The 19,072-nt window shown below is 43.8% G+C and overlaps 2 protein-coding genes across 2 annotated transcripts in view; both read right to left on the minus strand.

Moving 5' to 3' along the window:
* The window catches only part of LOC132766068 (zinc finger protein 721-like), a 30,870-nt gene extending 29,517 nt beyond the window's left edge, over positions 1-1,353 (minus strand). The window contains exon 1 of the mRNA XM_067463535.1: positions 1,243-1,353. The gene's annotated coding sequence lies outside the window, so the exon portion shown is untranslated. The remainder of the gene's footprint in view (positions 1-1,242) is intronic.
* Positions 1,354-4,021: 2,668 nt separating this feature from the next.
* On the minus strand, positions 4,022-18,529 carry LOC132767972 (zinc finger protein 665-like). The gene is made up of 6 exons (XM_067465230.1): positions 18,412-18,529; positions 14,975-15,452; positions 13,459-13,558; positions 10,852-10,931; positions 8,312-8,432; positions 4,022-7,042 (listed from the first exon to the last, which is right to left on the minus strand). The coding sequence occupies exons 2-6, from the start codon at positions 15,356-15,358 to the stop codon at positions 5,541-5,543; spliced, it is 2,187 nt and encodes a 728-aa protein (XP_067321331.1). The 5' UTR covers positions 15,359-15,452; positions 18,412-18,529; the 3' UTR covers positions 4,022-5,540.
* Positions 18,530-19,072: the final 543 nt, after the last annotated feature.

The raw sequence follows: 19,072 nt of genomic DNA on the forward strand, positions 1-19,072 counted from the left end.
AACATAGCAAATAAAATATTGAAACAACATAAAACAACATTATAGCAATAGTCAGCCAAACATTATAATTCTCATTGGGGGGATGGGCTGGTGTGGAAACAAGTTAGAAGATAGGCTGGTCAATGAGGTGCATAGATCATAACAGCAATGTAGGGATAGAGCAGTTGTAACAGAGATGCTGGAGGGTCTGTTCCTGCGGCCTTTACTTGCACTCCTTCAGGCCCCACAGATCCCAATCCCAGACTGGCTCGGAAGGAAAGCACCCTCCTCTGAACTCCACCAACGATGGAATTGAACCAAACTTGGCACACAGTTCTCCCATGACTAACAGAAAATACTGGAAGGGTTTGGCGGGCAGTGTCCTTTGGTTTTGGAGTTGTAGTTTACCTACATCCAAAGATGACTGTGGGCTCAAACAATGATGGATCTGGACCAAACTCTACAACAATACTCAATTGCTGAAGGCTCAGCCAGGGCTTCAAATGCTAATGAAGGTGGTCAGTTGAAACATTCACAGCTAGCTCCAGCAGAGGAGAGCTCTTGGCCCCACCCCAGTCATTCCACAGATATATAAACCCATTGTCCTAATTCCAACAGACCTCACCGCCTCTGAGGATGCTTGCCATAGATGCAGGCGAAACGTCAGGAGAGAATGCCTCTAGAACATGGCCATATAGCCCGGAAAAACCAAGAAGAACCTAATACTCAATTTGCCCAAATGTGAACACTGGTGGAGTTTGGGGGAAACAGAATCTTGACATTTGGGAGTTGTAGCTGCTGGGATTTATAGTTCACCTACAGTCAAAGAGCATTCTGAACCCCACCAACGATAGAATTGGGCCAAAACTCCCACACAGAAACCCCCATGTGGGCCACAGCAACGTGTGGCAGGGGACGGCTCTAAATATATATATATATATATATATATATATACACACACACACACACACACACACACACACATACACACACACACTAGCTGTATATATATATATATATAGAGAGAGAGAGAGAGAGAGAGAGAGGGAGAGAGAGCCTGGCTGGAAGGGCCCTGGCCTGCCTGGCGGTCAGAAGCATGAGGGAGAAGCAGAAACCCAGCCAGCCACACTGCCCTCCCACCTTTCTCTCTCTCCCCCCGGGGACAGGAAAGGGAAGAAACCCCCAATGAAGTAAGTAAATACAGAAGGAGGCGGAAGAAGGAACAGGGCAGGAAGCAGAGCTGAAGGAAAGGCCATTGTTTACCCAGGAAATAGACGGAGAGAAGCTGCCCAGGCGAGTGCAGACCCGTCCAAGGAGGACTGGCTCCCTTCCGGAAGTGGCATTCCTTTCCCCCTTCGGAGGACCCCTTGTAGCCCGAGCCTCTTCCGGTGCCTCTCTAGGAAGGGACGCGCTTGCCACTGGCCAGTTCGGGCTGTGGGAGGCTTTTCCTTCCTTCCTCCTTCCCTTCTAGGAACCCCTCTCGCTCGCTTTAACCCTTCAGAGAAAGAACCAGCGACAGAACTCTGGCTTTTGCTCCTACAATCATAGAATCCTAGAGTTGGAAGAGACCTCCTGAGCCATCCAGTCCAACCCCCTGCCAAGAAACAGGAATGTTGCATTCAAATCACCCCTGACAGATGGCCATCCAGCTTCTGTTTAAAAGCTTCCAAAGAAGGAGCCTCCACCACACTCCGGGGCAGAGAGTTCCACTGCTGAACGGCTCTCACAGGAAGTTCTTCCTCATGTTCAGATCGAATCTCCTCTCTTGTAGTTTGAAGCCATTATAGAATCATAGAGTTGGAAGAGACCTCATGGGCCATCCAGTCCAACCCCATTCTGCCAAGAAGCAGGAAAATTGCATTCAAATCACCCCTGACAAATGGCCATCCAGCCTCTGTTTAAAAGCCTCCAAAGAAGGAGCCTCCACCACACTCCGGGGCAGAGAGTTCCACTGCTGAACAGCTCTCACAGTCAGGAAGTTCTTCCTCATGTTTAGATGGAACCTCCTCTCTTGTAGTTTGAAGCCATTGTTCCATTGCGTCCTAGTCTCCAAGGAAGCAGAAAACAAGCTTGCTCCCTCCTCCCTGTGGCTTCCTCTCACATATTTATACATGGCTATCATGTCTCCTCTCAGCCTTCTCTTCTTCAGGCTAAACATGCCCAGCTCCTTAAGCCGCTCCTCATAGAGCTTGTTCTCCAGACCCTTGATCATTTTAGTCTCCCTCCTCTGGACACATTCCAGCTTGTCAATATCTCTCTTGAATTGTGGTGCCCAGAATTGGACACAATATTCCAGGTGTGGTCTAACCAAAGCAGAATAGAGCATGGGGAGCAGGACTTCCCTAGATCTAGACACTATGCTCCTATTGATGCAGGCCAAAATCCCATTGGCTTTTTTTCCCACCACATCACATTGTTGGCTCATGTTTAACTTGTTATCCACGAGGACTCCAAGATCATTTTCACACGTACTGCTCTCAAGCCAGGCATCCCCCATTCTGTATCTTTGCATTTTGTTTTTCCTGCCAAAGTGGAGTATCTTGCATTTGTCACTGTTGAACTTCATTTTGTTAGTTTTGGCCCATCTCTCTAATCTGTCAAGATCGTTTTGAATCCTGCTCCTGTCCTCTGGAGTATTGGTTCTCCCTCCCAATTTGGTGTCGTCTGCAAACTTGATGATCATGCCTTCTAGCCCTTCATCTAAGTCATTAATAAAGCAGGACCGGGCCCAGGACGGAACCTTGCTGATGGTACTTCGCTCATCACTTCTTTCCAAGATGAAGAGGAAGCCTTGGGGAGAATCACCCTCTGGGTTCGTCCATTTAACCAATTACAGATCCACCTCACTGTAGTTTTGCCTCGCCCACATTGGACTAGTTTCCTTGCCAGAAGGTCATGGGGGACCTTGTCGAAGGCCTTACTGAAATCCAGGTACGCTACATCCACGGCATTCCCCGCATCTACCCAGCTTGTAGCTCTATCGAAGAAAGAGATCAGATTAGTCTGGCATGACTTGTTTTTGATAAATCCATGTTGACTATTAGCAATGACCACATTCGTTTCTAAGTGTTTGCAGACAAATTCCTTAACAATCTTTTCCAGAACTTTGCCTGGTATCGACGTGAGGCCGACCAGACGGTAGTTGTTTGGATCATCCTTTTTTCCCTTCTTGAAGATTGGGACCACATTGGCCCTCCTCCAATCTGCTGGGACTTTTCCCATTCTCCAAGAACTCCCAAAGATGATTGCCAGTGGTTCTGAAATAACTTCAGCCAGTTCCTTCAATACTCTTGCATGTAGCTGATCAGCCCTGAAGACTTGAATTCGTTTAGAACGGCCAGGTGTTCCTGGACAACTTGTTTCCCTATTTAGAGTTGCATTTTCACTAATCTTCGTCACTCCCTGTTGCTGAGGATGGGGATGGCTTTCTTTTTGTGAGATGACTGAGGCAAAGGATGCATTAAATAGTTCTGCCTTTTCTCTATCCCCTGTCATGATTTTCCCATCTTCTTCTCGCAGGGGCTTTTGCCTCCTTGTTCTTCGTTTTTCTACTGACATAAGAAAAGAAGCCCTTTTTATTGTTTCTAATGTCCCTAGCAAGCCTGAGCTTGTTTTGTGCTTTAGCCTTGCGAACCTTCTCCCTACAGGAGTTGGCTATTTGTTTGAATTCTTCTTTGATGATTTCTCCCTTTTTCCACTTCTTGTGCATACCTCTTTTGAGTCTTAGCCCAGCTAGAAGTTCTTTGGACATACATTCTGGCTTCTTTGCACTTGTGTTATTTTTTTCTCTTTGCTGGCACTGTTTGCAATTGCACTTTTGAGTATTTCACTCTTGAAAAACTCCCATCCATCCTGAACTCCTTTGTCTTTTATTATCAGCGTCCATGGAATGCTACTCAGTATTTCCTTCATTTTTTGGAAGTCAGCTCTTCTAAAGTCCAGAATGCTAGTTTGACTTGTCTTAGTTTCAGCCTTCCTTTGTATTGTGAACTGCAGGTCATATATTTACAGTAACCAGTATGCATGAATGGATAGAAAACAATTTATCAGTTATTCTTTATTAGATATTTCATAAATGAAAACCCCCTACCACATAAATAGAATTACACGAAACACAGGGCTGCTAGTCCTTAATCGAACCCATTCCCACAGTACTCATCAAACTTCTCAATTAAATGTATTTTTAACCCTGAATATACATGACAGGAAATAGTTGCAGTAACCAATATGCATTAATGGATAAAAAATCCCTGAATAACCTTCCTTTAGCTTTCAATGTTGCAATGAAATATGATGTATGGTTTGAATAAATTGTATGAAAAGTGTACTGATTTGGCTGAAGACACAATTCTAAGGAATTGAGTCCTGCAAAGAAAAAATAATTAACTACACTCATGAAACTGTAATTAAAAGTTGATGAACTGCTGACATTGATAAGAACTGTGAGAATGATTAACTGTTGAACTTTTGGGGAAAAACAACGTGTGTTTACATTAATCAGAGACAATGGCTCTTTCAAGTTAAGGAAATGTTTACAAGGTTCCTTATGTTAAGAATGAAGTCAACAGAAGGCTGTTTGCATTTGTCAACACCAATTACGCAGAGTCAACATCTGCCAGGAAACTGAGATGGAATCAATATGTTTCAGGATGGAAAACGTCTATAATTCATTTACAACTTTGGGACAACATCAGTGGAAATATTGCTATATAAGAGTTCTTATTACAATCCAAAATTGTGGCACACCAGAGGAGTCTGGCTCACCCACCGCTCTGCTCCTTGAGAAGGAAGAAAGATGGTGTACCTTGGGAGTGGCAGATCGGCAATGGAATGCAGTCTGGTCACTTGCTTCCTTTTATTTATTTATTTCGGGCATTCGTATCCCATCCTACCTCGACCTCCGCAGAGGGACTCAGGGCAGCTAACAACCGGCACACCATGGTGCCCACAACCAAAAGCATAAATAAACAATTTAAATAAAAACAATATAAAACATTAAAAACATTCAAACAGTCGCAGATTTAAGCCATCGTCCTAAAAGCAGTCCGTCAAGTGCATTAAAGCCATCGCTCTACCAGCAGGTCAGCTTAGTCTGCAAAGGCCTGATCCCATAGCCAGGATTTCACTGGCCTAAGAGGTGTTCTTCTCCAGGTGACAGCACAAGGGAGAAAAGGATAATATTTGGATGCATGAGAATGAATGAATATATATGGGTAATGTGAATGCTGAGTAAAAATATAATTCCCCTTTGTTTGTTTGTTAGCCAATGCAACTGCAGGTTTGTGAATCCAATGTAGTTACATAGAATCTGTATGTCCAACATCGTTCTTTGTATAAAAGTTCTGATATACACTAAAAATTGCAATAAAAGAACCTTTGTTTAAAAAGTATTCATGACATCAAAATATTATCTCTTATGCTTAATGAGGTATTTCTTCAAACAAAATTGGTCATTATTTTCCCGACACCCTCCCCCAGCTTTTTAACTGTGTTTTCTAAGACAAAGATTCATGCCCTCTCGGAGGTAAAACAAGGGGACTTGCCTTTACCCCATGGGTTAACTATTTCTTCCGTGCACGTTGACGATTAAAGCCAGTATTTCGACGGAAGCTTTTTCCACAGTCTGGCTTTTCTCCTGTGTGAGTTGCCTGATGACGAACAAGGACTTTCTTCTGACTGAAACTCTTTCCACCGACTGAGCATTTAAATGGCTTTCCTCCTGTATGAGTTGCCTGATGACGAACAAGGGATGATTTCGCACTGAAGCTCCTTCCACACTCTGAGCATTTAAATGGTTTTTCTCCTGTGTGAGTTGCCCGATGACGAACAAGGACTTTCTTCTGACTGAAACTCTTTCCACAGACTGAGCATTTAAATGGCTTTCCTTCTGTATGAGTTGCCTGATGACGAACAAGGGATGATTTCACACTGAAGCTCCTTCCACACTCTGAGCATTTAAATGGTTTTTCTCCTGTGTGAGTTGCCTGATGACGAACAAGGACTTTCTTCTGACTGAAACTCTTTCCGCAAACTGAGCATTTAAATGGCCTTTTACCAGTGTGAAATGCTTGATGATGAATAAGATGTTTCTTTTTATTGTAGCTGTTTTCACACTTCAAACATTTAAATGGCTTTTCTCTTGTATGAGCTGCCTGATGACGAACAAGGCCTTTTTTATGACGTAAGCTCTTTCCACACACTGAGCATTTAAATAGTCTCTCTCCTGTGTGAGTTGCCTGGTGAGAAGTAAAGTTTCTCTTTTGACTGAAGCTCTTTTCACACAGCAAGCATTTAAATGGCCTTTCTCCTGTGTGAATTGTCTGGTGACGTACAAGGCCTATCTTTTGAGTGAAGCTCTTTCCACACTCTGAGCATTTAAATGGAGTTACTCCTGTGTGAATTGCCTGATGGTAACCAAGGCCTCTCTTTTGACTGAAGCTCTTTCCACAGTCTAAGCATTTAAATGGCTTCTCTCCTGTGTGTGTTGCCTGATGATCAATAAGGTTACTCTTTCGACTGAAGCTCTTTTCACATTGCAAGCATTTAAACGGCTTCTTCCCTGTGTGAGTTGCCTGATGACGATAAAGTGTTCCTCTCTGACGGAAGCTCTTTCCACACTGCAAGCATTTAAATGGCTTTACTCCTGTGTGTATTGCCTGATGACTAATAAGGGTTTTCTTGTGTCCGAAGGTCTTTTCACACTCCAAGCATTTAAATAGCTTTACTCCTGTGTGAGTTGCCTCATGACTACTAAGGTTTCTCTTTAGACCAAAGCTCTTTTCACACTGCAAGCATTTAAATGGCTTCTCTCCTGTGTGAATTACCTGATGATGAACAAGGGCTATCTTCTGAGAGAAACTTTTTCCACATTCTAAACATTTAAATGGCTTTTTTCCTGTGTGAATTGACTGGTGACGAACAAGGTGTGCCTTCTGACAAAAGTTCTTTCCACACTCCAAGCATTTAAATGGTTTATCCTTTGTGTGAGTTTCTTTAGAAAAGGTGAGTGCTTCCTTCTTATTGATATTCATTCCATCTTCTAAATATTTAAATTGTGTCTCCTCTATTTACATGGTTTGAGAACAACCATGTGTTGAAAAGAAAAGCTAATATTAGATTAAATTTAAAAAGTATACAACATGCATTTACAGTAGTTGCGACAGCCCTTTCGAACACTGGCTGTTAAAAAAACATCTTTTATCTTTGCTCTAAATATTATAGCAAGATATAAGCCCCAAAGTAAATCATAACTCAACCAGGGCTGGGTAAAGTAGAACTGTTTTCTTAGCCCTGGTTTCTCTGGAATCCCTTCTGGCACAAGAAAGGTAAAAAATCTTTGATCTACCTGATGCCGCAAAGGTAGGTGAACTTAACTTCATGGCATCAGGCAACAGAACAAACATCCAAATTCAGATTAGAAGCCAGAATAAAGTTGCTATTTTAAAAAGGATTGAATGAAGCTGCACAGAATTGGAGTTTGACATTCTCTCTCTGTGTTTTCACTCCTTATATTATTGATTAAATGATATTTCTCCCCTTAGTATTTTTTAAATCCCCCTACTGTTTATTTTCTCTACTTCTGAATTATAGAGACCTTAGGTTTCACAAGTGTGGACTGGTATTGTACTATTTTTTTGTGTATGGAGAAATCTATATATGAACAAGCTGTCCCCTGCCACATGTTGCTGTGGCCCAGTCTGTTGATCTGGAAAATAAAGTAATTAGAAAGTGTTGGTTTCCAATATATGTAATTTCTTTATGCTTGTGGGTAAACAGTATTTCTTGCTGTTTCTTTGTCAGTGTTGATGTGGAAATTGTCTGGTTTGGCTACTCTGGAACATGCAACATATAATTGTCCTTCTTTAAGGGTCCCTTTCAAATCTATGATACTATATCTGGTGTGTGTGTGAATCATATCTATCTATATCTATGGCTGGATGGCTCTTTCTCAGGAGGGCTTTGATTACGTTTTCTTGCCCTGGTGAAGGGAGTTGGACTGGATGCTGGTTATGACCTTTAAAGAACTATATGGCTCAAGTCCAGGCTGTTTGCCTGATTGTATCTCCTTATTCAAACCTACCCAGGCACTATGATACCCAGGAGAAACCCTTATCTTGCTACCACAACCATCACAAGGATGGCTGGTGGATAGAAAATAACCATGTGCTTAGAATTCATATAATATGGCAGTTCACCCAAGTGCCAATTCTCTTCTTGGGTTGACCCCTATATGGATATGGAATGAGACTGTTTACTATGGCTTCAGAGGAAGGGATCTGAAACACTGGATGATTTTTAGAACTTGTTAACTGCAAGCGTAATGGAGCTTTACCCAGAGATGACACGATCCCTAAATTCTCATCCATGATTTGCTTGTGCAGGGCTTTTTGCCTTGGATCCAAGAGGGCCCACTCCTTCTCTGAGAAATCCACAGACACGTCTTCAAAAGTCACCTGAAGGGAAATAATATTATCTGTGAGGAGGAAATATTTTTTCTTTCTTTATTATGTTTATTTATATCCTGCTCTTTCTCTCCATACGGAGACTCAAAGCAGCTCACAATAAAAAGCATTATAATACAACTTAATATACGCTAATATACAAATATTAAGACAGTATTAAAACTCATTAATAATAAAAACAATTCAGGTTAAAACCATTATACACACACACACACACACACAAGGGTCTGGAGAACAAGCCCTATGAGGAGCGGCTTAAGGAGCTGGGCATGTTTAGCCTGAAGAAGAGAAGGCTGAGAGGGGATATGATAGCCATGTATAAATATGTGAGAGGAAGCCACAGGGAGGAGGGAGCAAGCTTGTTTTCTGCTTCCCTGGAGAATAGGACGCGGAACAATGGCTTCAAACTACAAGAGAGGAGATTCCATCTGAACATGAGGAAGAACTTCCTGACTGTGAGAGCCGTTCAGCAGTGGAACTCTCTGCCCCGGAGTGTGGTGGAGGCTCCTTCTTTGGAGGCTTTTAAGCAGAGGCTGGATGGCCATCTGTCAGGGGTGATTTGAATGCAATATTCCTGCTTCTTGGCAGGGGGTTGGACTGGATGGCCCATGAGGTCTCTTCCAACTCTTTGATTCTATGATTCTATGATCCATCCATCTTGCCCTTGCTTGGCCCCTCTTCCTTTTTCCATTTTCCCAAGCATCATTGTCTTCTCTAAGCTTTGTTGTCTACCCCCAAACTGTGAATCTGTGTCTTCAAGGGGAGTGCGACCCCATCCAGCACAGGCTGGATCCCTATTCCCTAATCTGCCTTCCGACTGACCAGGAGTACCTCTGTCTTGTCTGGATTAAGTTTCAATTTGTTTGCCCTCATCCAGTCCATTACTGATGACAGGAACTGGTTTAGGGTCAGGACAGCTTCCCTGGCTTTAGGTGGAGAGAAGTAATGGAGGTGGGTGTCATCTGCATATAGGTGGCACTGAACTCCAACACTCCGGATGACCTCTCCTAGCGGTTTCATGTAGATGTTAAACAACATGGGGGGCAGAAGGGAACCCTGAGGAACCCCACAGCACAACGGCCAGGGGTTCAAATAGGAGTCCCCCAGCACTACCTTCTGGGTACAGCCCTCCAGAAAGGACCAGAGCCACTATAATCAGTGCCTCCCAGTCCCATCCCAGTGAGATGAACCAGAAGGATGTCACAAGAAATTTAATAGGCAGATCTGATAAATGTGGATTTAATGAATGAATCAAAGCTAATAATTTTGGAGACACCATTCCAAAAGATTAAGGCCTGCAATGACTAACTACCTGCTTGCTGGACTGTGATTAAAAGTTGCTAATGAGAACTGATAAAGTAAACTGTGATAAGAACTGGGACAGTGATAAGAGAAATGTTTACAATGTTAAAAAGGAAGTGACCACACTGCTTGTTTGTTAACACCAATCAAGAAGAATCAACATCGGTCTAGGATGGAAGACATCTATAATTAATTTACAACTTTAGGACTACATCAGCAAAATATTCCTATAAAAGACTCTGATAATTCTCAAATTGTGACAGAGGCGCTGTTCACCCGCTATGCTCTGCTCCAATGGAAAAGAGAGAGATGGTGTATTCAGAGAGTGTCAGATATGCTATGGGAAAGCAGGATTCTGTGCGCTTCGGGGCTTCTTGCTTGAGGGAAGAGGAAGGAGTGCATTCTGGAGTTGTGATAGGTTTGAAGGGAGTCAGGTTCTGCTGTATGGAAAACACAGATTTGATCCTTGGCATTCTTCTTAGGGGAAAAGACGTTTTGGTGCTTTAGGAGCTTTTTGGAAGTTTTGGTTAGGGTTAGGATGCAACGGAAGCAGGCTGCAAGAGAAGCAGGATCTGATTTAACAGGTGCTTTTCCAAGGAGGGAGCAAAGGCTATGGCAATATTTGGAAGTATGCATGAGGATGAATGTGTGTGAATGCTGTGTAAAAATGTAATTCTCCTTTGTTTGTTTGTTAGCCAATGTAACTCTAAGTTGTACGTGAATCCAATGTAGTTACATAGAATTTGTATCTCTGTATGTTCAATGTCATTCTTTGTGTAAAAGTATAAAAGTCCTGATATGTTATCGCACTGGAAATTGCAATAAAAAGAACCTATGCTTTAAAGTTATTGAAAACATCTTGGATGGAAGGAATACAGAAAAGAGAGGTTCATTTAGAGCAGTGGTTCTCAACCTGTGGGTCTCCAGATGTTTTGACCTTCAACTCCCAGAAGTCCTAACAGCTGGTAAACTGGCTGGGATTTCTGGGAGTTGTAGGCCAAAACACTTGAGGAAACACAGGTTGAGAACCACTGATTTAGAGGCAGAGCAATGTCCAATGGAGAAAGAGACTCGGCTTCCCCTCCCCTCTAAGGATCCTGCTGCCTACCTGATCTGGTCCTGCACAAGGTCTTCTTAGGAAATAATAATGAGTAGTTGAACGGTCACCACTTGACCGTGTTTTTCTGCCTGTGAAAGAGAGGAAAGACATCAGTGAGTGTAAGATCTTTTCCAGGCTGCCCCACAGTTCCTTCCCATGGAAGCTTGCCACTCTCCCCTTGCCCCATGGCCCTCTTTGAAACTCCCTCCTTGGATTTGGGTCCCAGGTCTTTAATGGGGACTATTTGTTTTGAACCTAATCCCAGGAAATGTAGAGGGTTGACTGTATTAGTTTCTGAATTTGTGCCAATGTAGCAAAGAGCATATTCCCCATCACAAACATCCAGAGAGACACAAAGGATTCAAGTAACCTTGAAAGTGACATAATTAAGTATACTACTACTACGTATAATAATAATAATAATAATAATAATAATAATAATAATAACTTTATTTTTATACCCTGACAAGCATCTCCCCTAGGGGACTCGGGGCGGCTTACAAGGGAGAAGCCCAAAATTACAAATAAAACAAACCAATTAAAAACATCTGATAAAAATACAAAAACAAACACAATATCGCTGAGAAAAAGAACATAGCTAAGGTACAGACTCACTAAGTGCAATACATTCTGACAGGAGCGCAAGGAAAGTGCAACAATCAAGTAGGCAGGGCTGGAATTTCTATCATCAAAAGTGCTGAGGTACAGAGTGAGGCAGCATAATTTCCTTTTTTCAAAACTTAATAAAACCCATTGTATGAAGCAGGATTTTATTATTATTTTTTATAATGTAGGCGCATAGCTAAAGTTTTGTTTTACATAGTTTTGAAGATCAAATTAGGGTGGTGACTTCCCCCATTCTCTGAGTAAACCAATTTCTGGTGCTTGTCATGACTCTTGCCAGCATAGCAGGCATTATGTTGGCAATTTCTTCCTGGATGCTGGTCTTCAAATCTTGTAGGGTCCTTGGACGGTTCACAGAAACATGGGATTTCAAAAAACCCCATAGAAAAAAATCACAAGGGGCCAAATCTGGAGAGCGGGCCGGCCACTCCAAATCCGCTCGAAAAATAGGCCTCAAGGGCAAAAGCATGCTCCTTGCTGTTCCAACGCAGGATGGCGACTGAACTGTGTCAGGACAAAACTTTATACTCCCGCCTCTCGAACGAGACCACTATGTCTTCAACCGACTGAATGGTGCGCATTTTTAAAAAGGAAGTTATGCTGCCTCACCCTGTAGAACATAAAAGGGCCAGGCGTAAAGTGCTGAACTTAAAAGTAGGAAAAAGAACTTAAAAGTAGGAAAAATTAGTCGTGGCCTGCTTAATCAAAAGCACACTGGAACATCCAGGTATTGTAGCATTCTTAAGCTCCCAGGCTCCCCACTTATTTTTCAATTCACACAGCTCAGAAATGTATTTATTTATTTGAAACATTTATATTCTGCCTACCTCATCTCAAAAAGGACTCAGGGCAGAGCACAACATGTATACCAGTGGTTCTCAACCTGGGGTCCCCAGATGTTTTTGGCCTCCAACTCCCAGAAATCCTAACAGCTGGTAAATGGCTAGGATTTCTGAGAGTTGTAGGCCAAAAACATCTGGGGACCCCAGGTTGAGAACCACTGATGTATACGGCAAGCATTCCATGCTGGGACATAAAATAACTATAAATATACACAAACACTAAAATCAGATCTACTTTAAAATCAGTTGTTTAAAACCATCTCAAAACACCACGTTGGCTCTGGTCTGTGGAGTGGGTTTTCTATTACTGCTTATTACACTACCCCAAAGGCTTGGTCCCACAGCCAGATCTTTACCACCTTTCTGAAGGACAGGAGGAAGGGGGCTGATCTAATCTTGCCAGGAAGGGAGTTCCATAGCTGGGGGGCAATCACTGAGAAGGCCCTCTCTCTCGTCCCGCCAAAGGCACCTGTGATGGTAGCAGGATGAAGAACAGGGCCTCCTCAGAAGATTTTAATCTCTGTGTTGGTGTGTAAAGGGAGATGAGTTCTGGTTCGTAAAAGAAGATGCGTTCGGACAGGTAAACTGGGCAGGAGCCATTTAGGGCTTTATAGGCCAAACCAGCACTTTGAATCGTGCCCAGTAGCAAACAGGCAGCCAGTGGAGCTGACGTAACATGGGAGTTGTGTGCTCCCTGTATGTCGCCCCAGTTATTAACCTGGCTGCCTCTCGTTGGACTATTTGAAGCTTCCGAACAGTCTTCAAAGGCAACCCCACGTAGAGTGCATTGCAGTAATCTAGCCTGGATGCAACGAGAGCGTGGACCACCGTGGCCAAGCCTGACTTCCCAAGATACAGGTGCAGCTGGTGCACAATTTTTAATGGTGCCAAAAAAAAAAACCCAGCCACTGCCGTAAACTGAGGTTCCAGGCTGAACAATAAGTCCAGGAAGCAGTGAACTTGCACCATCAAGGGAGTGTAACCCCATCCAGCACAGGCTGTAACCCTATGCCCTGTCTGGCCTTGCGACTGACCAGGACGTCCTCTGTCTTGTCTGGACTCAACTTCAATTTATTCACCCTAATCCAGATATTTCATGTCTACTCAAGAGGAGGCGAACAAGCAAGAAGGACCACTGCCTATTCCTTACCAGCTGTGATATATTTTCCATTTCCAGTCTGAGCAATGCAAATGGTGTCTGAAGGAGACTCCTCCACCTGGTTCGTCTCACCTACGAAAGAGTCCTGCACCTGAACAAGAGGCACAAATCACAAAGAAAAAGATAGATTAGAAAAGGAGGGAGGGGTCTCTTTCTGCAACCTGTTCCAGACCCCTTGGATTATGGTTGGGATCCAAGACTGGTTTTCTTCATTCTGTAAAAGAATCTGACTTTCTTTGATTTTGGTGTGGGAATTCTGCCTTTGTTTGGGCCTTGCACTCTGATTCAGGACTCGATCTGAAATGGAAGGGCTACTGCTGAGAAGAAGGAAGTACTTTACGTAACTCTGGGGTTGAAATTTGGGGCGACCCTAGAGGGGCTCTCGGGCTGAGTAAGCTTAGTCTGTATATCTGTGCTTTCAGGTCCCGGTTGAGTTATCTCTACCTATGAATGACATACAATTTCTTTGGGAAAGAACATTCAGAAGTGGTTCAGGCAGTTGCTTCCTCTGAAATACACACCACTGGAATTCTCACTACATTCCTTTTAATCTTCAATGTTTACCATCCTGTAACTTCAGATCAGAGCCCCAGATGGTGCAGTGAGTTAAAGTGCTGAGCTGCTGAACTGGCTGACTGAAAGGTCACATGTTCGAATCCGAGGAGCATGGTGAGCTCCCACTGTTAGCCCCAGCTCCTGCCAACCTAGCAGTTTAAAATCATGCAGATGTGAGTTGATCAATAGGTACCGCTCTAGGGCGAAGGTAACGGTGCTCCATGCAGTCATGACCTTGGTGGCGTCTACGGACAATGCTGGCTCTTCGGCTTAGAAATGAAGATGAGCACCAACCGTCAGAGTCGGATACAACTAGAATTAATGTCAGGGGAAAACCTTTACCTTTAACTTCACAATGGAGGACCTCCTTGCGGCAACACCAGAGGCACTCCAAGTGGCCAGCTACTGGTCAAAGGACATTTAATCAACTACCAAGCTTGCAAATTCTGTGTTTTGTCTGTCTGCTTGTTTGTTTGTTTGTGTTAAAAATGTAATACAAATGTCTGGTTGCTGATGACACGATAAATAAACTTCAGATCATTGTATCTGGTTATACCACCCTGGGGAATGGAGATTATTGCCCCCTCCTCTCTGTGAGAGACCTTGGGGGCAATGGGGGCAATTGGGGCACTCCAAGTCTCTTTTCCAGGGTGAACACACCTGGGCCCTCTTTTGCTAATGTTTCTCTGAACTCCTTCCAACGTGTTTGTATTATTCTTAAAATTAGCTACCTGAATCTAAGCCGGAGGAGTACAAAAAGCTAAAATTGCAATTAATAAATTAATTATTAAATTAATAAATTAATAAATTGCAATTTGGCTGGCTGCAGCACCCATAGTTGGAAAATGTCTCTAAAATATGGATAAGAGTGTTATATATCATCCTTCAAAACAATTATTCTTGGCTCCTTGAAACTACAAAATTAATTTTTCTCTCTCTCTCTCATTCTCACCTGTGGCTTCTGCCGCTTCCTCTCCTCTTGGGAGCGACTCAGGAGGAAGCCTTCGGCCAAGGCCACGGCCTGGGAGCTGGTCTCTGCCCCACATTCCCTCACCCAGCGCTCCATCTCCGCAGGAAGGACGGCCAGGAACTGCTCCAGGATCACCAGGTCCAGCATCTCCGCCTTGGAGTGTCGCTCGGGCTTCAGCCACAGGCGGCAGAGAGAGTGGAGGCGGCTGCACACCTCTCGCGGACCCAAGGCTTCCTCATAGCGGACATCCCAGAAGCGCTGGCGCAAATTGCTCTCCCGGTCTTTCTTCCATTTGTCCTCCCAGCGTGCTCTACTGATCTTTGTCTGAGCAGCAGAAAAAAATGTTTTTAACTGGGAGACAGCCATTTTTGCTCTGTGCTTCAAGGCTGCCTCCAAACTGGATGAAGATGTGTCCACCTATCCTCTCAGACGACAATCGAATGAGAAGGACTGGCAGACCCTACAAAACAAACAAGATAAATAAGGTCATATTAATACATTAATGCCATGAATGTTGAATGGAAGACTGGTTTCTTGATCTAGAGCAGCATTTCTCAACCTGGGAGGGGTCACAAGAGGTCGCCAAAGAACATCAGAAAACGCAGTATTTTCTGCTGGTCATGGAGGTTCTGTGTGGGAAATTTGGCCCAATTCTATTCTTGGTGGGATTCAGATTGCTTTTTGATGGTAGGTGAACTATAAATCTCAGCAACGACAACTCCCAAATGTCAAGATCCGTTTTCCCCAAACCTCACCAGTGTTTGCATTTGGGCATATTGAGTATTTGTGCCAAGTTTGGTCTAGATCCATCATTGTTTCAGTCCGCAGTGCTATCTGGATGTAGGTGGACTACAACTCCAAAATTCAATGCTCACTAAACCCTTCCAGTATTTTCTGTTGGTCTTGGAAGTTGTGTGTGCCAGGTTTGGTACAGTTGTTGCAAAGATTGGCAGCCAGATTGATTACTGGAGCAAGTTACAGGGAGCGGTCAAACCCCGTTTAAACAGCTCCACTGGCTGCCGTAAAGTTTCCAGTCCCAATTCAAGGTGCAGGTTATCCCCTATAAAGCTCTAAACGGTTCAGGACCTTCCTATCTTCGCGACCATATCTTCCCCTACGAGCCCACACGGTCTCTCAGATCTTATGGGGAGGCTCTTCCCTTGCTCCCACCCCCACCTCAGGTGTGGTTGGTGGGGATGTGGGAAAGGGCATTCTTGGTGGTGGCCCCCCAACTCTGGAACTCCCTCCCCAGGGAGATCAGGCTAGCACCCTCCTTATCCACGTTTTGCAAGGAACTAAAGACATGGATGTTCCGTTGTATATTTGAATGACAATTCCCTTAACAGATGGTCTCTAATTCTTTGGTCAAAATTAAGCTTTCGATCTGATTACTGCACTTTTCAAGTCAAAATGACCCTGTCACAATTGCTCTATCCTCATTTTTTCCTACATGATCTATGCACCTATTTTCTAACGTGTTGCACACCAGCCCCAGCCCCCAAATAATGAGACTTGAATCATTTCTGGTTGTTGCTTATGATGTTTGTGTTACCATTGTTTATAATGCTGCTTTTATGTTGTTTTAATATTTTATTTGCTATGTTTTAACTGTATGTGTTTGGACTTTGCCCCATGTAAGCCGCCCCGAGTTCCTTCGGGGAGATGGAGGCGGGGTATAAAAATAAAGTTCTTTTTCTTCTTCATCATCATCATTGGTGGAGTTCAGAATGCTCTTTGATTTGTAGGTGAACTATAAATCCCAGCAACTACAATTCCCAAATGACAAAATCAATCCCTCCCCCAACCCACCCAGTATTTAAATTTGGGTGCATTGAGTATTTGTGCAAAATTTGGTCCAGTGAATGAAAAGACATCCTGGTTACATCCCGTATAGATTACTGCAGCGCTCTCTACCTGAGGTTGCCTTTGAAGACTGTTCAGGGGGAGTGTAACCATGTCCAACACAGGCTGCAACCCAATGCCCTGTTTGGCCTTACAATTGACCAGGAGCACCTCTGTCTTGTCTGGATTTAGTTTCAATTTGTTCGCCCTCATCCAGTCTGTTACAGCGGCCAAGCACTGGTTCAGGACTTGAACAGCCTCCTTAGTAGCAGGTGGGAAGGAGTGACAGAGCTGGACATCATCTGCGTACAGATGGCATAGTACCCTGAAACTTTGGATGATCTCCCCCAACAGCTTCATGTATATGTTGAATAACATAGGGGACAGTACTGAACCCTGCGGGACCCCACAGTACAATGGCTGTGAGGCCGAGCAGGAGTCCTCTAACGACACCTTCTGGGAACGACCCTCGAGGAAGAACTGAAGCCATTGCAAGGCAGTACCCCCAAGGCCTACTCCTCTGAAGCTTCACAGAAGAATAACGTGGTCGACTGTTCTGGCCCAACTTACCTTTCCGAATGTATCTCCTCCTATGGACCAGCTAGAATGTTAAGATTGTCTGGGGAGGTCCTGCTCTCGGTCCCGCCTGCATCACAAGTACAGTTGGCGGAAATGAGAGACAGGGCCTTCTCAGTGGTGGCCCCTCGGCTGTGGAACGCCCTTCCTACAAAAATTAGATCGGCCCCCTCCCTGTTCACATAGAATCATAGAATCAAAGAGTTGGAAGAGACCTCGTGGGCCATCAAGTCCAACCCCATTCTGCCAAGAAGCAGGAATATTGCATTCAAATCACCCCTGACAGACGGCCATCCAGCCCCTGTTTAAAAGATTCCAAAGAAGGAGCCTCCACCACACTCCGGGGCAGAGAGTTCCACTGCTGAACGGCTCTCACAGTCAGGAAGTTCTTCATGTTCAGGTGGAATCTCATTTCTTGTAGTTTGAAGCCATTGTTCCATTGCGTCCTAGTCTCCAGGGAAGCAGAAAACAAGATTGCTCCCTCCTCCCTGTGGCTTCCTCTCACATATTTATACATGGCTATCATACATATCTGCAAACGACACCAAATTGGGAGGGATAGCCAATACTTCAGAGGACAGGAGCAGGATTCAAAACGATCTTGACAGATTAGAGAAATGGGCCAAAACTAACAAAATGAAGTTCAACAGTGACAAATGCAAGATACTCCACTTTGGCAAGAAAAACGAAATGCAAAGATACAGAATGGGGGACGATGCCTGGCTCGAGAGCAGTACGTGTGAAAAAGATCTTGGAGTCCTCGTGGACAACAAGTTAAACACGAGCCAACAATGTGATGTGGCGGCAAAAAAAGCCAATGGGATTTTGGCCTGCATCAATAGAGTGTCTAGATCCAGGGAAGTCATGCTCCCCATGCTCTATTCCGCTTTGGTTAGACCACACCTGGAATATTGTGTCCAATTCTGGGCACCACAATTCAAGAGAGATATTGACAAGCTGGAATGTGTCCAGAGGAGACTAAATCAAAGAAAGCCACTGACCAGGAGCCCAGGCTGGAGATGAAGGGTTAAAAACCCTGCTGCTACTTCCCTTCACAAAACCCTCCAGAGGGTCCCTTAAGACGGAAGTACTTTATTATGGCCTCTCTAGGAAAGCCATGCAGGGAAAGGCGGTGCTTCCGGTTTGGAAACCACTTCCTTCTTCCCCTCTAGGAATCCCTCTCGGTGATTTTAACCCTATAGAGGTAGGCAAGAAACCATCAGGTCAACAAGCACTGAACTGTTCCTCAATTTCTCTCTCTAATAGAAGTATTCATTTATGTGTTGTCGAATTTATTTATTTACTGTCTTTATACCCCGCTCTTCTCAACCGCAAAGGAGACTCAGAGCGGCTTACAGATTATGGCAACGTTCAATGCCGCATCATACAACAAATAATAAATATATCAAATTATAAAACAATTGAAACATATAAATGCAATAAGTGCAACAACAAATAATATAACATACTAGCCGTCAGGGGACAACCTTTACCTAATCTTTAGCCGTCCCCTGCCAGGCGTTGCTGTGTCCCAGTCTGTTGATCTGGAACATAAAGTAACGAGAAAGTGTTGGTTTCTAATATATGTAATGTCTTTCTGCTTGTGAGTAAACAGTATTTCTTGCGGTTTCTTTGTCAGTGTTGATGTGGAGAGTGTCTGGT

Source organism: Anolis sagrei, chromosome 2 (assembly GCF_037176765.1).
Source record: "Anolis sagrei isolate rAnoSag1 chromosome 2, rAnoSag1.mat, whole genome shotgun sequence".
NCBI lineage: Eukaryota > Metazoa > Chordata > Lepidosauria > Squamata > Dactyloidae > Anolis > Anolis sagrei.